General features: G+C 32.7%; 2 protein-coding genes and 1 pseudogene across 2 annotated transcripts in view; all 3 read right to left on the bottom strand.

Moving 5' to 3' along the window:
• LOC11413136 (TMV resistance protein N) overlaps positions 1–17552 on the bottom strand; it is a 55140-nt gene extending 37588 nt beyond the window's left edge. Inside the window, exons 1-4 of the mRNA XM_039826657.1 lie at positions 16770–17552; positions 15392–16512; positions 14956–15243; positions 11153–11941 (exon numbers count right to left, since the gene is read on the bottom strand). Of these exons, the coding sequence (XP_039682591.1) occupies positions 11153–11941; positions 14956–15243; positions 15392–16512; positions 16770–17277 (2706 nt within the window). The 5' untranslated portion in view covers positions 17278–17552. The remainder of the gene's footprint in view (positions 1–11152; positions 11942–14955; positions 15244–15391; positions 16513–16769) is intronic.
• A 671-nt stretch (positions 17553–18223) lies between these two features.
• LOC11422812 (disease resistance-like protein CSA1) lies at positions 18224–21792 on the bottom strand. The gene is made up of 3 exons (XM_039826658.1): positions 21021–21792; positions 19189–19273; positions 18224–19018 (listed from the first exon to the last, which is right to left on the bottom strand). The coding sequence occupies exons 1-3, from the start codon at positions 21527–21529 to the stop codon at positions 18416–18418; spliced, it is 1197 nt and encodes a 398-aa protein (XP_039682592.1). The 5' UTR covers positions 21530–21792; the 3' UTR covers positions 18224–18415.
• LOC120575872 (TMV resistance protein N-like) lies at positions 19308–20918 on the bottom strand (annotated as a pseudogene).
• Positions 21793–22094: the final 302 nt, after the last annotated feature.

The raw sequence follows: 22094 nt of genomic DNA, 5'->3' as shown, positions 1-22094 counted from the left end.
TCAAAACAGCAAATCAACATGAAATTATAGGCACAAATCTCTCATATTAACACATCAAGTAGCTTTTATTACATATTCTCACATCAAGGACAAATGTGTGAAGAAGAATCCATAACAAATAATTCAAAGAGAATTAAAATGCTATGAATTAATTATACAAAAATTTCGTAGATCCTTGATGTTCAAAAATGTCATAAAAACACTAAGAAAATATCAAGAAACATGTGATAATTTTTGGAGATTTTTTGGAGAAAAATTTAAGCATGCAGGGGTTCAAACAGCAAAGAAATATGGTGCAAATAGCAGGAAAACAAACAAAAACGTAAAAGATCAAAGCCCAAACCAAAGGCCCAATACACAAAACTCAGATTGCACAGGAGCCACACGATTGATCTAGGATTCTGGAACCCTAGATCAAACGGCCAGGAACAAAGGGGGTTGGACCGGTCCTGAACCGGTCCGGTTCACTGGCTTTAAAGGGGGGAAGGTCCGGTTTTTTTCTCATTATTTTCCTCTCCTTCTCTCTCTTCTCTCATCCTAGTGAGAGAAGCTCCTACTTCTCTCTTCTTCCCTCTCGCCGGAAACTTCAAGGAGGAAGATGAAGATTCATCTTCTCCGGTGAGGCTTGCTCTTCCGGCGCGGTGGCCGGCCACCCAAGGGTGGCGGCGCCGCCGCCGTAGTTGAACAAACTTCTCCGTTTTCGAAATTTTTTACGTTTTTGGAAATCCTTTTTCGTTTTAAACACGAATCCGGTACTGGTTTTTTCATGCAAAGCTTGAATCGTTGTAGATCTACACTTTTGTTCACGGTTTTGAAAAGAGTTTTCTTGGTTCTTTTTTAAGTTTTGTTGGATGAAAGTTTTAAAACGTGGTAAATCTACAACTGATTCGTGCTTGTTGATATCTTGCGAAAAAAAGAGATGGATTCTGAGTTTTACCTGTAATTTTGGCTGAAAATTTCGAATGGAATCTTCGGAAAACTTGGATATTGGCGCGGTTTTGATTTTCTGGCTTGGATCCGAAAATAAATCGGTTCTTTCCCTCTTCTTCTCAAACTTTCGGATCCTTCGCGATCGTGCTTGGATTCGTCGCTATTGGTGACGGATCCGCACTAGAATTGTGAAGGATTCGGTTCGATGATGATGATTCTTCAATGAATCACTGAGAACTTTTGATGGATTTCAATTCTGGAAAATTTTCTAGGGTTTTTGTTCTTGGTGATTTTTCTCTGGTTTTTCTGTTTTGATCTGTAACAGAATGGAGAGAGAAAGAAAATCTGTTTTTGATGAATCTCTGACTTTTCTTTTTGACTGTGCATTGAATGCGCCTTTTATAGGCTGCCACTTGTATTTGAGACCCAATGAGAAGCTGCCATGTGGCGTTGAACTTGTGACTTGGGCGCTGCCTTGTAATTTGACTTTGAGGACCTCCCTGCAATTTTGTAAAATATGGGACTGGACTGCAATTTTTTAAAAACAGAACTCAAAATATAAAAATTGGACAATTTGGACTTAAATGCAATTTTAACAAAATTAAGGGACTAAAATGCAAAGTAAAAATAAAATGAATTAAAATTTGTAATTTTGACCCAATGTAAAGTGAAACAAAAAATAAAACTGACAAAACGGACTAAAACGAACCAATGGCTTAAATGAGGTACTTCAAAGTAACCTCCCCATGCCAAAATTTTATGTGAAATGACCAAAATGCCCCTAGGGCTAAAAATGACCTAAACAGAGCCAAAATGACTCGACACTGACTCAGATGCAAGTTTGAAATGAAATTAGCAAGGTTTACTGATGGAAAGTTAAAAATGAATTTGAAAAGACTCAGAGACAGTCACAAGGATGAAAATGGGTCCCACTGCAGGAAATGACCAAAATACCCTTCTGTATGACTTTTTTTGCAAATTTTGAAATAAACTGTAGAAAAAGCAATGTAATGATTCAGAGACACTTTTGAATGACTTACAAGATAAGTAAAGACATTTCGAAAGGTTTTATGCAAGAAAAACATAGGTAAAATTGTGATTGAAAATACTGCGAGGCAGAGACAATTTGAACTGTGCAGTTGAAATTTGATAATTGACAAAGTTTGAAAATGAAATTGGGCCCAGTATTTTTAGGTCCAAAAACAGGGTATAACACATATATTATACAATTCAAGATGCCATAAAAATACTCATCAAAATTATGCTTTTCTACACATGTACTAAGGAAAGTTAAGAACCACCCCATATTATTAAACCTATCACTTAATATTTTCTAAAGTGAAGTTCGATGCTACTATTTTCATTACCTATTATTCAAGCGGAAAAACATAATTATTTTCATTACATTAATAAAAAACTACAAAGAAGATATAAACAATATTGTATATTCATGCTTAGGTTTTAGCATAAACGCACTCATGATTTTTCTTTTTTCCATTATCTACGTAATCACAAGATAAAAGTAAAAAAATTGTTCATTTTAAAATTGACTACATACCTTATTAGTCCTAATTTTAATGCGTGTGTTTGTTCCTTAATATCCCAAATAGTCAATCTATTTATTTCATAGTGTTTTAAGACATCTTTATTTACTTGATGGTTTGGTATACAAACTTACAATCTAAACATCACTTTAGTTAATAAGGTATTAATATAATTCAAAAAAGTTGAAGTGAGGAAAGATTTAAACTGAGAAAAATATAGGAAATTAAATATAAATTACCTTATTTTTTTAGAGTAATGATAACCAAACCATCATAATTATATATAGGTCCCGTTTGGATTGACTTATTTTGAGCTTATGTGGACTTATCATCTACTCCATAAGCCTTTTTAAAGGTGTTTGGGTAAATAAATAAAAATAGCTTATCATAGTTTCATATGCTGCTTATGCCATTTTCAATAAGCCTAAATTTTCAGCTTACCCTCCGGCTTAACAAGGAGCTTATGAATTTATGTAACCTCCTTCGATTCTCTCTGGATCCACTTTTCAAAACATATATTTTAATTATAATGTTAGTTATCTTTGGTGGTGCATGTGTAACAAAATTGCTATATACTTATCTTACTAAAGTAACACACTGTTGGGTCTTTGTTTAAAATCATTTCAAAATTGCATCTGAGCCAGGTTGAGTCATTTTAGTCCCTAGGGGCATTTTGGTCTTTTCCTGTCAAAATTTCGACAGAGAGGTATTTTGAAATACCTCATTTTTGTAATTGGTTCATTTTAGTCCTTTTGTTGATTTTATTTTTTGGTTTCACTTTACGTTTTTTTCAAATTACCAATTTTAGTACAATTTTATTTTAATTGCATTTTAGTCCATGAACAGTTTCTAAAATTGCATTTCAATCCCAAACAGTTTAAAAATTGCCTTTTAGTCCATTTTCTTAATTACAGTCCAGTCCTTCAATTTTTCTTTTTTGCAGAGAGTTCCCTAAGTCCAAAAACAGGTGTCCCTCTCCCATTGGGTCTCAAGCACACTTAGCAGCCTATAAAAGGTGCATTCACTGCACAAATCAAAAGGGATCCACACAATTCACGCCACCTCAACAAACAGAAGCACAGTTTCTCTCTCCATTCAGTTAGATCAAAAACTCAGAAACTATCAAGAACATGAAGAACATTCATGAACCCTAGAATTCCAGAATCACAATTCATCAACAATTTCAACTAAATTCGTTCAGTTCTCAGCGATTCTTCAAAGAATCATCATCATTGAACTGGATTCTCTGCAATTCAAGGCGCGAATTCGCCATTGGCAAACTCAAGCACCGATCACAGAGAATCAGTGAAGACGAAGAGGAAAAGAAGAAGAATTTGAACCGGTGAAGAAGAAGAAGGAATCGAACCAGCCAGAACACCGATTTATTTTCGGATTCAAGAACGAAATCAACGAAACAAAATCAAATCGAAGTTTTCCGAAGATTTTCGTTCGAAATCTCCGATTAAATCACAGGTAACACTTGAATCTTCATTTTCCTTTCTCAAGAACAATAACAAGAACGAATCAATGTAGATCTTCAAAGTTTCAAAGAGTTTCTTTCAAAAAACTAAAAAACCTAAAAAAACTTTCAAAGCCGTAGCAAGATCTTTAGATCTACATTGATTTAAGCTTTATTTGTGAAAACCAGTGTTAGAATCATGTTTAGGATGAAGAAACGAAGAGTTTGATGTAAGATTCGTAAATTTCTGGTGAGATTAGAGGTTGCCAGAAAACTGGAGATCTCGCCGGAGAGGATGAAGATTCCGGCGGACCTATGAAGGTTCCGGCCAGATCTTCATCTTCTCCGGCCGCTCAATCCAGAAACCGACGGAGGAAGGGAAGAGAGAGGCGAGAGCGTCTCTCACTAGGATGAGAGAAGAGAGAGAAAGAACATAGCAAAGTGATTGAACTGGTGTAAGCTTGCTTATATAGACCCCTAGACCGGACCGGTTCAATACCGGTCCAATTCCTTGCAATCCTGAGCGTTGGATCTAGGGTTTCCCTCCCTGGATCAATCCAACGCTCCCTGTGCATCCAGGCCTTAGGTTTTGGGCTTGGGCCTCCTTCTGCGCATATTCCTTTGTTTCTTGTTAGTTTCTTGCTATTTGCACCTTGCTGTCTTGCTATTTGAATCCCTGCTTGTTCAATTTTTTCTCTTAAAAATTCTAAAAAATTTCCTATGTGTTCTTTAATTCATTTTTGGTATTTCTTGTGGTGTTTTTACACATTGAAAAACTAATAAAAAAATGTATGTGATAGTTCTTGATGTTTTTTCACTTTTTAATTGAATTTCTTGTGAATTTCTTGTCACATTGTGTTCATGGTATCTTGGTGCATGATATGAGTGATTAATATGCAATTTCATGTTGAATATGCTACCGGTTGTGTGATTGTTTTACTGTTTATGATGTGATTTGTTAATTTCTTTTGTTACAAGTAATGTGTACTTTTTACATTTTGGTTATTGTTGTTGTTTTTACCATTTATCTCGTATTTCTTTGCTTACTTGTCCTATTATTTTATACCCTATTCTACTAACCATTTTATTTCTTGTTTCATTCACCCCATAAGCATTCTATCATTTCATCCCCATTTCTTATAGTTTAGGTCTTTTACTATTCATTTCTATGTTAAAGTTGGCATGTAAATTTAGGTAGTTTCAATTTCTCTTTTTTTAATTTCTTGCAAGACCATAGAATGTAAACTAGGGCCAATGTAACGGACAATGGACTCTAATGATGTACACCGACACAAGCACCGACACGCACACACGTTGTATGTTGATTTACTGTCTTAGATGTATGCTTAGGGAACGCGATACTTAGAAAAATATCAATTTTCCAAAATAAGCAAATTCCATCACTTGAAAAAAATTTCCTAATAAACCTTGGAGTCAAAGCTCCATAGAATTTTCCCTTTATTTTCTTAATCAAACTCAAATGAACTCTAATTCCAACGTAGACCTTTTTTTTTAATAATTGAACCAACCATTCACCATTTTCTTCTCTCATGCCTTTACGGCCTCTTTCTCTTCTTCAAAACCATTTTCCAAAACTTAAATCAATCAAACACACCAAAAATACTTTTGAAAGAGAACTACATGGAATTTTGATCCCTTAAAAGGGTATGTAGGCTAGAGGTCAAAACCTCTCCAAGTCCAATAAAATAAAAATCCAAACACTCCTCCCCCCATTCTTAACATAAACAACTTCTCTTTTTTAATAAATAGCATTAAAAATAAAGCGTAGACATAAAATTAGAAAAACGGTTCCTATAGAGTACTATAGTCGTTGCGGGTGCCTAACACCTTCCCGTAACGAAAACGACCCCCGAACTTAGAGTTTCTAAGGGTTTTTTTTCTTCTCAATTTTACCCTTCCCAAGAAAAAAATAGAGAATATCAAAGATTGAAAGGTTCAAGCCTAATTAATGACTTGATACCCCAAAATCGAGATAACATTCATGCATAATCATCAATCACATTTCACCAATAAGACTCATGTCATGATGTGCACCTAGTTCGACACTTATATGCATGTGGTACCATTTCACTTCAAGGTCGTCACCTATATCTAGACCGCCAAGGGTCTCTACAAGGCCGACGCCTACAATCTAGATCACTAATGGATCTCTGCAAGACCGAAGTCCACAAAACTAGATCACTAAATGATCTCTGCTAGGCTGGAACCCGATGATGCAACAAAAACATCATATAAAATCTCAACACGACTATGATGCATGGACATGTAACAAAGACTCGATAATGCGACAACACTCCACAATTTTCACCACAATATAGAGGACAACTTCCAAATATATTGATCATCTCCACACCAATTGCATTATCAAGAAATCATGTCCATACACAATCAAGTTATAATTCAAATAAGAATCACATCATCAACATGATTATCAATAATCAACAATATTATTCAACCTCAACTACTTCATATAGTTTTACCATTTTCAAGCATTTCTTACATCCTAAGTAAGAGATCATACAACAACCCATGATAAACATCATGTCCAATATATAATCAATTATTCATACAACCTCACTTAGTCATATAAGAATAGTCACGATAATTTATAATCTGGTTGCCTTAAAAGAACATCTCCGACAAATCCGTATCAAGTGGCAAACGGCCAAAATTGATAATTCCCAAGACAAAAACAACATAGACAAGTTGGAAGTTCTCAAACAATCTTAATCAATCATGTAGTCATGAGCTTAAGCCACTTACGGAATATTAGACATTAATCCAAAGAATAGCTTAAGTTCGTATGAAAAACTCAATTTCACAATCTTTCACATTCCCACCCGAAATATCATTTTTGACATGATTAAGATGTTCAACCAATCTCACAAGCCTTACCTAAGTCTATATGAGCTGTAGGTTCAACTTGCAAGCTCCATTAGTTTTGCATAAGTTTGTTTCGACAAAAGTCTAAAACAATTTTGATCCCTCAATGTTACGGGTTTCAACCCCTTTTCACCCAAAATTCTCAATTTTGATCCCTCAATGCCCAAATGTGTTTCTAGATGTTGTTTACAGGTCAATATGACTAAAAAGACTCACAAGGACTCAATAAACATGAAAACAATTGACATTTGGACCAATTCACCAATTTTTATCAAACTACCAACAACATCTCATTTCTCAACAATAAATCATAATTATGCAAACTCAAGCCATGAATTATCATCAACAACATCACTTAGCAACAACCACAACAATTGATCATAAAATCTCATCACAATTCAACAACATCATGGCATAATTCAACTAATTGAGCACATTTCATCATATACCATTTTCTCATACTATGAACATGAAATTTTACTAACAACAATTCAATTATCAACAACTTCATACATTCAAACATATCATCATAATTGGAGCCCTATGCTGTCAATTAAAACAAAAACCACAACTCTTCATCTTTCCTCTGCACACGCTTCTCAATGCAACTTGTACATAACACTTTAGCTAGTGTTGGTGATGGCAATGCTTACTGCTTTTGTTAGAAGATTTCTATGGCCACCTAAATCATACATACCCCAATTTAATGTTTTTTTCTATTTTCCATTTTCGTGACCGTTTCTTATCAATTGATTAAATTTTTTAAAAAAGGTTAATTTAAGTTGGATTTGAACAATAGTAGAACTAAACTATAATTTCACTCTTAAACAAATCAGCTTGTGATTATTTGTTAGTCTTCTACGAAATTATTCTAACTAATTGGAATTTGTCTCCCAAAGCTATCATAATCTTTCTTTTCTTTGACAAAATCTTATTATGTTTTCTTTCTATTGAACCTAAATTGAGGGAGAGGAAAGAAAGGAACAGAAGAACGTCGAAGAGATCCTTTCTATAGAGAGAAAAATCAAGGAAGAACAATACATAGAAGAGGTAAAAAGAGCAGTCACTTATGGTTTATGCAATAGAGAGAGAACGGGATAAGGGAAAAGGAGAAAGCCAATTTACTCTTAACACTCATCTCATTTGATATGCCATATATATATTTTTCAAAGAAAAGACATCTACAATTTTACTTTTAATTAAAATCAAAATTTTATAAAAATAATCTTACGCATTATGCAACGCCAAAAAAAATTATACGCAGTGTGTGTATTTGTGAGGTTGAAGAAAGAAAATAAAAATATTTGGTATCATTAAATGACAGTGTGAATAAAAATATTTTGTGGTTGTGATGATTAAACAATATTGAAATTAAATATATAAATGATAAAAATATAATAAAATTCCTTTGAAAAAAAGGTAATAAAATTAATTGGGACCTCCTTAAAAAAAATTAAATGCAACGGTTCAAAAAAAAAATTAAATGAAAGAAAAAAACGTATTGAAATATAATATTATAAAATAAAAGAAAAGGTTCCCAACGTGAATCGAAGAGAGACACTTGTGAAATAAATTGTCGAGAAGTAGTTTTTTGAAGTAGCGTTCATCAACTTTTGGCCAAAGCTCATTCCATTCAATTTTATGCATTAAAAAAGTACATTTTTTAGTAAGTACTTAATTGATATTGTATTTGGCCTAACTTCTCCTTAAAAATTTAGAGAAGTTGAAGAAAAAAAAAACCGGGTCAAACGGTATCTTATTCGCCCACAAAGGCACTGTATAAGCAACTGAAGAAAAAATTGGAAAATAGTTAAAAATAAAAAATTGTAAAATAGCTAAAAGTTTTTAAAAATATAAAAATTGGAAAATAGTTAAAAAAATTGGTGAGGTAGCACTCAACCAAGCAACACTAAATAATTATATGCATTAGCGTAACAAAAAAAACAGACAGACGGACATAAGATATTACTCTACATGTTAATGTGTGTGTGTGTATATTCGCGAGGTTGAAGAAAGGAAATAAAAATATTTGGAATCATTAAATGACAGCGTGAATAAAAATATTTGTGAGGTTATGATGATTAAACGATATTGAAATTAAATATATAAGTGATAAAAAGATAATAAAATTTCTTTGAAAAAAAGATAAAATTAAATGGAACCTCCTTAAAAAATTAAATGGAACGGTTGAAAAAAAATAAAGTTAAATGGAAGAAAAAAACATATTGAAATATAATATTAAAAAAATAAAGAAAAGGTTCCTAGCGTGAGTTGAAAAGAGGAGTTTGTGAAATAAATTATCGAGAAGTAATTTTTTAAAGTAACATTCAACAACTTCTAGTCAAAGCTCATTCTATTCAATTTTATGCGTTCAAAAAAAGTTATTTTTTTAGTAAGTACTTAATTGATATTGTGTTTGGCCTAACTTCTCCTTAAAAATGTAGAGAAGTTTGAAAAAAGTCGGGTCAAACGATACCTTAATCTCCCACAACGGCAATGTAGAAACAACTGAATTTGGGAGAAAAAATTGGAAAATAGTTAAAATATAAAAAGTCGACGGATAGCAATGTAAAAATATAAAAAGTCGGGTCAAACGATACCTTAATCTCCTACAACGGCAATGTAGAAGCAACTGAATTTGGAAGAAAAAATTGAAAAATAGGTAAAGTCGGGTCAAACGGATTGTGTGAACTTCTCAGTACACAACACTAATGGGGAGATTTTATAATTAAGTAAAGAAGCTTCGTGAGATTTTGAAATGAAACTGGCACTTTTTCAATGGAAGTGTTCTCCCAAGCAATTCTTTTTATATTATTCATCTCTCCTAATATTTCTGGAAAAGTGTTAAGATTCTCACAATATGACAAGAATCTTTTTCATGAATCTTCTAGGTTTGCCTCTTCTATATCGTCTATTGCAGAAGATATTTTGTTTAATTGGCTAGATCCATTTTGAATTTCATTATACTTCTTGGAGTTTTGTTTTTAAACGCATATGAGCCCCCTGTTTTCTGCAAACTTTATGACAAGAATGAATGATACATTGATGGATGTCATTTTTATTTCCATGAAGACAATAACATTTTCTTTTTATATGAATTGCATTTATATCCTAGTTTAAAACATTTGTCTGCATTAAATTGCAAATCATTGACTTCCTCTTGCAGGAGCATGCTACTAAATAAGTTTTTTTTCTTCTTGCATAAGCATTTCATTTTACATTTAATAGCGTAATGTAATTGCAGATCCTGCCATACAAATGTTCATATTTCCAGCCTACATTAGATAACCTCAAATAAGACAATTTAATCGGATTGTGTGAACTTCTCAGTACACAACACTAATGGCGCTAACCATAGAGATGACAAGTAACACTATCATACTACATTTTTCTACTCAATCGTCAAGGGATAGCAATGTATGTAATGAAAACTATAATTCAGAAGTATTGCATATTATGCAACAGATAATAACTCAGTGGAGAGAGCAATCTTTTGAAGAACATAAATAATAATGATAATGTTTAACATAATAAATAAGTACACACAATTAAAATTACATATTGAGTTAATCATTCACAATATCATCCAATGAATGATTCTATTTATCTATGCTTTTGCACCAATGAGTGGTCTAGTGATTGGTCTGAACTATTCTGAATGGTGGTCGTCTTCATCATCATCAAAGACACCATCATTATCATCATCAAGAACATCATCAACATCATAAAAAACATCATCACCATCATCATCATTATAATTATCATTTAATTTTATCCTTTTATAAGGATCGGTGAATTGAATATCATCCATGTTATTTTTCTGTTTGAAAAAATGGATTCCAATTTCTGTTAGTGGTTCCACTCTCGGATGTTCATATGTAACCTCTGCATGATTCCATTCATTTTCTAAACCTATTTCGTCCATGTAGTCACGTCTTACAAATTCCCGTATCATATCATCCAAATATGTATGATGAGTCGACATTATATAAGCCCGACCATGACGATTTCGACGAAATTTGTTGCCATTGATGATCAGAGTGGGGAGTATATTAATATCATTCCAGGCTGCAGTAGCAACTGATTTAGTAGAAAAACAGATAGCAAAGGAAGGGAGCTTGTTACGAAACCAAAAAGAAAATTTATGTCCCATGTTTCGGTGATCAAACCACTCTGGAATCCTTGCAAATCCTGGCAAATAAAATTCTTTTCCTCCAGCCTCATGAAGATCCTGTTAGCCATTAATAAATCATATATAGAGTAAACAATATAATATTAAGTGAAATACAAGGAAAACAAAAGAATAAAACAAAACCTGATTCAATAGCATGTTTCTACACGAGGAAGTCAATGATTTGCAGTTTGCTGCAGACAAGTTTGTTAAATTTAGTGGAATCCCTCTAATTTCTCTAAGGCACTTGCAATCATCCAATATAAGATCCGATAAAAGGTGACAATCTTTGATGCATTCTGGAAGAATTGTGAAATTATTTCCTGATAGGTCTAAGATTCTCACGTAAGCAGACCACATGACAAATATTGGAAGAAATTCATCTGACAAGTTGCAACTTTTCAGTGTAATACACCATAGGCGATTGGGGCTTGTAGTCAGCATGGAACTCAATTTATCATCCAGTTTGGGAAATATGCAACCTTCAGCTGTAATGTCTGACAGATTTGGCATCCTAAAAATGCTACTTGGCAACCTAACCATTCCTTTTCCTTTTATAGTTAAGTAAAGAAGCTTCGTGAGATTTTGAAATGAAACTGGCACTTCTTTAATGGAAGTGTTTTCCCAACAAATTCTTTTTATATTATTCATCTCTCCTAATATTTCTGGAAAATTGTTAAGATTCTTACAATCTGAAAGCCTTAGTTCGTCAAGAGAGGTCAACTTCAGAGGTGGAAAACTCATAAGCTTGCTGCAACCTTCAGCGTTCAAGACTTCAAGTTTATTTAGGAACCCAACAGATTTGTGAATTTCAATTAAATTCTTACACTGTTGAAATGAAAATATTTCTAAATTTGAGAGGTTGGAGACGTCATGTATCCGTGTTAAAAATTGACAATTGTCTAGATTTAACTCTCTCATATTCACAAACCTCTGCAAAATATCAGGCCAAAGAAAAGGAATTAATTCACAACTTAAAAAAAAAATTAAAATTTGGAAATTAATTTTCAAAAATAAAAAAATAGAAAAAAATTCATATTTTTTTCCGAAAATAAGAAGTTTTATTTTATAAAGCAAAATTGTAGAACATAATATATTTCGAAATATTTTAAAGAAATTAGAAAATATATTTCGAAAAATTAGAAAAACAAAATTGAAATTAAAAAAAAAAGTTTAGATTTTTCTTTCGAAATTAAAAAGATTGCTTTTTTATTTTTTAAACAAAAATTTGGGAAATATTTTTCATAATTAAAAGAACAAAACATTAGATAATATTTCTTTTTTTGGCGGAATTAGATAATATTTCTTGAAAATAAAAAATTAAAATTCACACAAATTGAAAATAATTTTCCTGAATTTTTTTAAAATAAAAATTGAAAATATTTTTTCAGAATTTAGATAATATTTTTTTTAAACATAAAAAAAAAGAGATAATTTTTATCCAGAATTTCAATAGAAAAAATTCAGTCTTTTTTTCTAAAATTTTATTCCGAAATTATTATCTAAAATCTATTTCGAAACTAAAAAATTAGAAAAGAAAAAAATCATATCATTTTTACGAAATTATGAAGATTTTAGAAAAATAAAATAAAACTCTGGGAATTAATTTTCAAATTAAAAATATATATATATAGTATTATATTTTTTAATAATTTTTTCAAAAATTGTGAATTATATTAAGTTGGTGAATTTTTTTTAAAAAAAAAAATCTCTTTGTAATTTTGAAAAAATGAATAAATTTTTTTGATTTTTGAAAAATAATTTTCCATATTTCTAAATTAATATAAATGATTTTATATTTATTATTTTTTTTAAAAGGCACAAATGCCACGTGGGTCCACAAAAACATAAAAGCAAAATGAATTATACAGTCAACGTACCACATCACTAAAAAAGGTGACTCAGCGTGCCACATCAGCAAAAATGCAGATTCATATGGCCTAGGGTGTATTCAGAAACAAAACAAAAAAAATTACAAGGACCAAAACGAAAAAACAAAATTTACATGGGGCAAACCCTGAAATGGTCTATATTACAGGGGGTAAAACATGATTAATCCAAAAAAGAAAAAAAAAAGTTGGATCTTTGAAATTTGAACCAAGTGGCTCCAAGCTAAGATCCATGCCCCAAGGGTCTCATGTTTATTTATAAAATTATAAAGGGTTAATATGTTTTTACCCCCCTGTAATTTGGGCGAGTTCCAGTTTACCCCCCTGTAAAAAAAAAAGTTTAGATTCCAACCCTATAATATAAAGATTCTCCACAAAACACCCCTGTAATATGAAGATTCTCCACAAAACACCACTGACCCCATCCAGACGCTGATGTGGCACGCCACTGTGTAATTACTTTAATTTTTATTTTTAAAAAAATATGACACGTGTGTAATTGACACTGACGTGGCACGCCACTGTGTAATTATTTTAATTTTAATTTTTTTTAAATCTGACATGTGTGTAATGGTTTAATTTCAAAAAATAAAAAATTTAAGAAAAAAATATTAATTTGGATTTTTTTCGAATATTTTTAAATTTTTTATTTAATTTTTATTTTTTTTAAATTTTTCGAAAGTTTCAAAATATAGTAAGTGTATGAATTTTTTTATATAATATTTTTGGAAATATATATATAAAGAAAACAACCCCTTTCAGCTTTAGGGCTGGTTGTTTCTTTTAAAAAATGCCCACAATTTTTAATACAAATAACACATGTAACAAATAGATAAGAATAAATTTAAATATTAAAAAAATTTCCAGATTTTTTTTATCCTCCATTTTTAAATATTAAAAAATATTCTCAAATCTGTAACACATTGTAATAAAAATTTCTAAAAAAAAATCTAAATTTTCCTAAATTTTTAAATAAATTTGTATCCAGATTTTTTTTTTTTTTGAGAAAATTTAAAAAACTTCTTTTTCGAATAAAAATCTGTTTTAAACTTCAAAAAATATATATTCCAAATTTTCGAAAATAATTTGAATTTTTTTCGAAAATAATTTTAAAAAATTTGGAAATATATATTTTTCTTAAATTATAAATTTTGGAATTTTCGAAAAATATATATTTCAGAAAATATTTTTTGTAATAAAAAAAATCCTGATTTTTTTTTAATTTATATATATATATATATTTTAAATAAATTAAAAAAATTAATTATACAGTCAGCACGCCACATAATCAGATATGCACAGTCAGCATGCCACTTAGCTTGCCACGTCAGCAATTATGCACAGTCACATGGGTCAGGGGCTAAAACGAAATAGTCTTATTTTACAGGGTTGGAATCTAAACTTTTTTTTTACAGGGGGGAAAACCAGAACTCGCCCAAATTACAGGGGGGTAAAAACATATTAACCCAATTATAAATTACCACATAAAATATTACTTCTTTTGAAAGTGAACCAACTTGTACATATTTTATTACTTCTTTTAAGCATGAGACCCGTTAGTTGCTCAAGAGAGAGATGATTCTTATATAGCTGTCTGTTACTTAATAGATACTATTTTTTCCTTCCTTCCATGGGAGGTCTTTACGAGGGATTGGTAGGAAGTGATCCTTTTTAAGTAAGGAACCCCCATTGAAGTTGCTCTAACATAATTGGGATCAAGAATAAACTGGATAAAATAATATGACTCATGAGTGTTAATATAAAGTAGTTAAAAATACTCTTAAATTATTCAAACTCTATATCGTTATTCTAATTTTAGTTCCCTAATTGTGAATGTAATTAATTAATTTTATTTGATATTTTATGAGTGTTAATTTCGTAATGCTCCTATAATTTTGTTAGCAAATATTTAATTTAATTTAAATAATATAAATAAAAGTCTCCTTTAATATATATATATATATAATGAGAATTTTGGTACCAATGAAAATATAGTTCCCTGGGCTGCTACCACTTAATCCATGCTCAGGGAAAAAAAATCATTACATTTACACATACCTTCATTGTGCCACGCAACTCAAATGATGTAAAGTCACTTTGCTGTAGTTTGCATATAGAAAGTTTCTTTGGGAAAAAATCAGATGGTATGACCCGTGAAGGATATTTTTGCCATTCCAATACTCTCAAACTGTTTGGAAGATATTTTGGACCATTGGAAAAGGTACCATTCTTAACAATAAGTGTTTTGAGCTTTTGCATCTTCTCCAGTTCATCTCCCTTCCAATCTACTACCACTTTCTCAGATGACGAGCATTCCAAATATATAATTTCAATTTCACTTGATCCCTTAAAAAAGCAAAAAAGAAACAGAGATCAACCAAACGATAATAAATAAACATAGATTACAAATTGATATTAATAGGATAAGTAAAAAAGAACAAAGTAAAGATTAAATATAACAAAAAGACCATTCATGGATATCAGTATTATTCACCTTATTTGCTTCTAAGACATCAATTATGTCTTTATGGAACCACAACCTACTACGTCTTCCAGGCTCTTTTGGAGACTCTTTCCGGACAATTTCTTTACCCATTTTCTCTATCAAGGCATGTAACGTCACAACATCAGTAAGACTCCATTGGCACTGCTTGATATTTAGGAGAGATTTATCGAGCAACACTCTGATTTGATATTTCATGCAGTTACCATAATGAGCATGAAGTACATCTTCAAGTTCTTTCAATTCATATCCTTTGAAGCAGCAAGCGATGTCGAGAAAAACATTTTGTTCTGCTTCCCCCAAAGCATCAAAGCTTACTTTGAGTATCTCTTGGATCTTTTTATCGGGAATCCTTTCATACTGATTTAATGCAGATTTCCATTCTCCTATATTCTTTCCAAACAAGTTGGAACCCACTACTTCTAAAGCCAATGGAAGGCCAGAAGCATAAGTTACTGCATGGTGTAAAACGCTGTCGAAATTTGTATCAACTTTGTTATTTTTTAAAGCCTTCCACGTCAACAATTCAAGAGCTTCTTTCTCATTTAACTTATGTAATTTATATGCTCTTTCAATCCCATGATGAGCTAGCAATTGTTTGTCTCGAGTGGTAATGATCACAATACTACCAGGACCAAACCAACGAAATCCTCCAGCCAAAACTTCCAACTGCTTTAGTTCGTGAACATCATCGAGAATCAACAAAACCTTCTTTTGGTGAAGCCTTTTCTCTATGATTGGAATTCCCTCGTAGACATCTCCTAACTTAATGTCCAGTTTGACTAATTTAGAAAGGAGCTTTCCCTGCAGATGCTCCAAACCATATTTAGCTGAATTTCCCCTTACATCGTGAAGAAAACACAAATCATCAAATTGATCAGCTAGGGAATTATAAACTGCTCTTGCAAGTGTCGTCTTTCCCATTCCTCCAGGCCCATAGATCCCTAGCATCTGAACTTCACCATTAGATCCAAAATCCATAAGTGAATTTACTTTTAGAACCCTAGACTCGATACCAACAGGGAAATCAGCAACATATAAAGGAACATGATTGATCTTGTTAGATACATATTTGACTATCTTCTCAATAAACTCGTGTTCATAGCCATTCCTACCCAATAAAATAAGTTTGATTAAGTGCATCACAAATTCACAGCCACATCAATTTATTAATAATAGTTGTATAAATACAATTCAAATATTGTTCGACATATGTAAGAATAAAACGGACATACAAGTAACTTACACTTGTTAAGAATAAAAAGAATATATTCTATTTAAACCGTAAGATGAAACAGTAAGATAATAGAATATTAAAGAGATATGACATATGTAAGAATGTAAAACATGAGTGAAGTGGGGTACCCAGCAGGATTGAAATGGTGGCCAGAGAAGTTAGCAGTTTGAGTAAGAGCACTCTTCCATTTCTGCAACCTCTCCATGCTATCCTTGTTATTTTGGAACTTCTTTATATGATCATCCAGTGCTTTACCATAACTGCCCGTGTGATGTCGCACGTGAGAAGGTTCCACATCATAGAAAATTGGCAAAACTAGACGCCCGCTTTCCTTGAAGCAGTTAATGATGTGGACAAGTTCGTCCAAGCAAAATGAAGAAGAAGCATAATTGATAGACAAGACGGGAATGAAAATCCTAGACTCTTCAATGGCCTTGAAAAGTGATGATGTTATTTCTTCACCTCCTTGAAGCTCTCTGTCATCCATGAAGGTTCGGATTCCCTTGTCACAAAGAGCTCTATTGAGATTTCCAGTAAAACGATAACGAGTGTCACTACCTCTAAAGCTAAGGAACACGTCATAGGTGAATCCATAGGAGAAGGAAGAGGATGAGGAGACGGATGATTGAAGCATAGCCATGAGAATAGAGAATAAAAAGGAAGTAAGAATAGTATGAGAAGTAAGAATGTGGATGAGTGTATATATAGGGTTTCAAAATAAATCAAGAAGTGAAACTTAAGAGGATCCATTGACCAAAGACCATCGTGAGTTAAACTTCCTTCCCATTTCCTATCTACCAAATACAAAAGAAAAGACAGGACAAATCAACGAAGACACTTAACAACTTCAACATTTCACCGATTCAACTTAAGATTTTAATGAGTTGTGCTATTTTAACACACAAATTCAACATCAAATTTCAGTATATCAATTTAAATGGTTAGTTCACTTGTGCTTAATTACGTTTAGTGAATGGGTAAATGGTTAGAAATTTTTCGACTTAATAATTATTTTACACGTAGAAAAATTCTACATAAGACAGAAAAGTAAAAATAATTTTTGAATGAAATGAAAGAAAAGAACAAATGGGTTGAGGGTCTTTGTTGAGAGTGTCTCTTGGGTTTGGGAAAAAAACATTGTAATCACCTTGGGTTTTAGGGTTCATAGTGTGAGAGTGGGAAAATACCAAAGGGTAGAATCTAGGGTTTGTTCATGTGTAAAGCTTGAAGGCTAGAGTGTTGTAACCTTTTGTAACACTTTCTCATATTAGATTGGAGAGCTGCTCTCTCCCCCAGATTAGGCCATATTGGCTGAACTGGGTCAACAATCTTCTCGGTGTTTTGTTCTTTCTTTTTACCGCTTATCTTGTTTATGCTTTGGAATCTCTTGTGTGGTTTTGCTATACACTAGTCTAGGGCTGTTTTGTTGTTGTTTGCTTGGAGACCATTTTTGTTCTCATTGATTATCACTATCACTTGCTCCACACATCATTGGTTTATTTCATTGGTGTGAAGGTTTGTTTGAAACCGGATTCACAACATCCTCAAATTCAACTCAATTGGGTTCATAAACAAAGTTCACAGAATTCATAAATAAAGTTCACGAATTAATTGTTGAGCCAAGTTCCAAATGTTCAAGTTGACACGATTCATTGCCAACCAAACTATTATTGGACATATGTAGATAAAAAAGCCAAATTACCCTACAATGCTAATTTCTTAAACTTGCTTCACGATTCAATTCCAACATGTTGACCACCGACCACTACCAACCCTTCTCAAACTTGATTATCTTGACGTTCACTAGCCACATTGGGTTGGGGATTCATAGTAGAATGAAGAAGAAAGAGCAGAAAACCGAAGATTATGGCAAAAAAGTTCAACACCCAGTTGATGGTTAACAGTTGAATTGTAAAGCAACCTACAAAATAAGAGAACACACCCATCTCAACCCCAAACTTAAGCAGTCTGTGCAAGCTTACTGATACAAAAGCAAATGCAGCATTTGAAATTACACTCAGTATGTTAGGTTTTCCATTCACAGCTTCGTCATAGAAGAATGAGTACACTGAGATAATCATCAAAACCACAAAGGTTATGCAAGTGTTTTTTAGTTGAACATGGCGCGTGGAAGGTGATGCCTGCTTTACAACTAATATGGTGGTTAAGATGGCTAAGGACAACGCTACATAGAGAAAGACCTTGAAAGGATTCCACCTTCCAAATAATCGATTGAAAGAAGGGCTTAGAGCATAACATAACAAGCCAACAATACATGACATAAAACCAATTACTCTCCAAGTCGTCTCGGCTTGAAACACCCTAAGTGAGATCAACATTATAACTTGAACAACTCTGCGAGTCTGAGAAACATCGGAAACCTGCACGATAACAAGAACAGGTAATTTCAGTCAGGTTTATTTCTTCAAAAAGATTTGAATAATTGTTTTTGTTTAGAAGATGCTTTCAGATGATTGCATGTAAAGAAGAAAATAAGAAAGAAAAAAAAAAAGTGCCCAAAGGTTTAGAATTTTGGTTTTTCATTTCTTACTGCAGCGTGTAAAGAAGGAACACCATTAAGTATCCTCGAGACATCTTCAACAATCTTGTTGATTAACTCAAATTCATTCCCTACGCTGCCAAACCAGAGAGGTTAGGTCAAACTATATGTATTTATGTCAAGGATTTCGTATATATCTTATTATTACAATACAATTCAAGAAGAAAGCAGGCATTCTTTTCAAAATACAAAACCCACGCAAAGAAGAATCTTTAAAGAGTTGTTTACGGATCATTTTTTTGTTCTTGTACTAAAATTAAAATAAATAAATAAAAGGTAACAATGTTAGTGGTCAGGAAGGTACCAATCTTTGAAATACCAGTCGGGCAATTTAGCTACTTTATCTAAATCAAAACTCCATCTTAGATAAAAATGCAACTCAAACGGGCGCATATTTGGGTCAGACTGGTCTGGATAATAACAACTGGTAACATTCGTGTGCACTTGAGAATTATCAGTGTTGATAAAAACAGGGGAAATAAAGGTGTGCATTCCTATTTTTAGAAGATAGGAAAGGCCTAAGGATTCTGAACCAGCATTCTCAGGGAAGATGATAATGGAAGTCCTAGATTCTTGGACGGCCTTCAAAGTAGATTCCTTATCCTCATTGATAAAGGTGTGGATTCCTTTGTGACTCAAACCTGTGTACAGATTGCGGGTGAATCTGTCTAATTTGATGTTTCATGCAGCTACCATAATGAGCATGAAATATATCTTCAACTTCTTTCAAATCATATCCTTTTAAGAAACAAGAAATGTCCAGAAAAACATTCTGCTCATCATCCTCCAGAGCATCATAGCTAACTTTAAGTATCTCTTGGATCTTTTTCATGGGAATCCTTGTTAATGCAGATTTCGATTCTCTCATATTCTTTCCAAACAAGTTGGAACCCACTACTTCTAAAGCCAATGGAAGGACTGATGCAAAAGTTACTGCTTGGTGTAAAATGACGTCAAAATTCGCATCAACTTTGTTAATTTTGAAAGCAGACCACCTCAACAATTCAAGAGCTTCTTTCTCATTTAACTTATCTATTTCATATGCTCTTTCAATCCCATGACCTACTAGCAATTGTTCGTCTCGAGTGGTAATGATCACTTTACTACCAGGACCAAACCAATCAATTCCTCCAGCCAAAACCTGCAATTGCTTCAGTTCGTGAACATCATCTAGAATCAATAGAACCTTCTTTCGGTGAAGCCTTTGCTTTTATGATTGGAGTTCCCTCGTTGACATCTCCTAACTTAACGTCCAATTCAGCTAATTTGGAAAGGAGATTTTCCTGTAGATGCTCTAAACCATATTTAGCTGAATTTGCCCTTATGTCGTTAAGAAAACACAAACCATCAAATTGATCAGCTATGGAATTATAAACTGCTCTTGCAAGCGTCGTCTTTCCCATTCCTCCAGTCCCATAGATCCCTAGCATCTGAACTTCACCATTAGATCCGACATCCAGAAATGAATTTACTTTTAGGACCCTAGACTCGAGACCAACATAGTAATCGGCAACATATAAAGGAACACAATTGATCTTTTTGGAAACGTATTTGACTATCTTTTCGATAAACTCATATTCATATCCATTCCTACCCAATCAAATAAGTTTGAGCAAAATACATCATAAATGCTCAACCACATCAATTTTTAATAATAGTTGTATAATACAATTCAAATATTGATTTGACATACAAGTACCTTACACTTGTTAAGAATAAAATTAATATTACCTATTTCAACTATAAGATAAAACAGTTCGAAAATAGAACATTCAAGAAATATCACCTATGTTTGAATGTAAAACATGAGTGCACTACGGTACCTAGGATTGATTTGGTGGCCAGAGAAGTTAGCAGTTTGAGTAAGAGCAATCTTCCATTTCTGCAACCTATCCATGCTATGCTTGTTATTTTGGAACCTCTCTATATGATCATCCAGTGCTTTACCATAACTGCCCTTGTGATGTCGCACGTGAGAAGGTTCCACATCATAGAAAATTGGCAAAACTAGACGCCCGCTTTCCTTGAAGCAGTGAATGATGTGGACAAGTTCGTCCAAGCAAAATGAAGAAGAAGCATAATTGATAGACAAGACGGGAATGAAAATCCTAGACTCTTCAATGGCCTTGAAAAGTGATGATGTTATTTCTTCACCTCCTTGAAGCTCTCTGTCATCCATGAAGGTTCGGATTCCCTTGTCACAAAGAGCTCTATTGAGATTTCCAGTAAAACCATAACGAGTGTCACCACCTCTAAAGCTAAGGAACGCGTCATAGGTGAATCCATAGGAGAAGGAAGAGGATGAGGAGACGGATGATTGAAGCATAGCCATGAGAATAGAGAATAAAAAGGAAGTAAGAATAGTATGAGAAGTAAGAATGTGGATGAGTGTATATATAGGGTTTCAAAATAAATCAAGAAGTGAAACTTAAGAGGATCCATTGACCAAAGACCATCGTGAGTTAAACTTCCTTCCCATTTCCTATCTACCAAATACAAAAGAAAAGACAGGACAAATCAACGAAGACACTTAACAACTTCAACATTTCACCGATTCAACTTAAGATTTTAATGAGTTGTGCTATTTTAACACACAAATTCAACATCAAATTTCAGTATATCAATTTAAATGGTTAGTTCACTTGTGCTTAATTACGTTTAGTGAATGGGTAAATGGTTAGAAATTTTTCGACTTAATAATTATTTTACACGTAGAAAAATTCTACATAAGACAGAAAAGAAAAAATAATTTTTGAATGAAATGAAAGAAAAGATAAGATAAGGAAAATTTCATTGGTGTGTGGTTAATTTGGTGGGTCACTCAAAACCGTGTTTTGTTGGAAATATTTCATTGTCAATGACAATTCCATTGGGTAAGATGTTCTCTTAGCATTATC

This window comes from Medicago truncatula, chromosome 6 (assembly GCF_003473485.1).
Source record: "Medicago truncatula cultivar Jemalong A17 chromosome 6, MtrunA17r5.0-ANR, whole genome shotgun sequence".
NCBI classification, from domain to species: domain Eukaryota; kingdom Viridiplantae; phylum Streptophyta; class Magnoliopsida; order Fabales; family Fabaceae; genus Medicago; species Medicago truncatula.
Note: the sequence above shows the minus strand (reverse complement) of the source record. Positions and strands in the feature narration are given on the sequence as shown.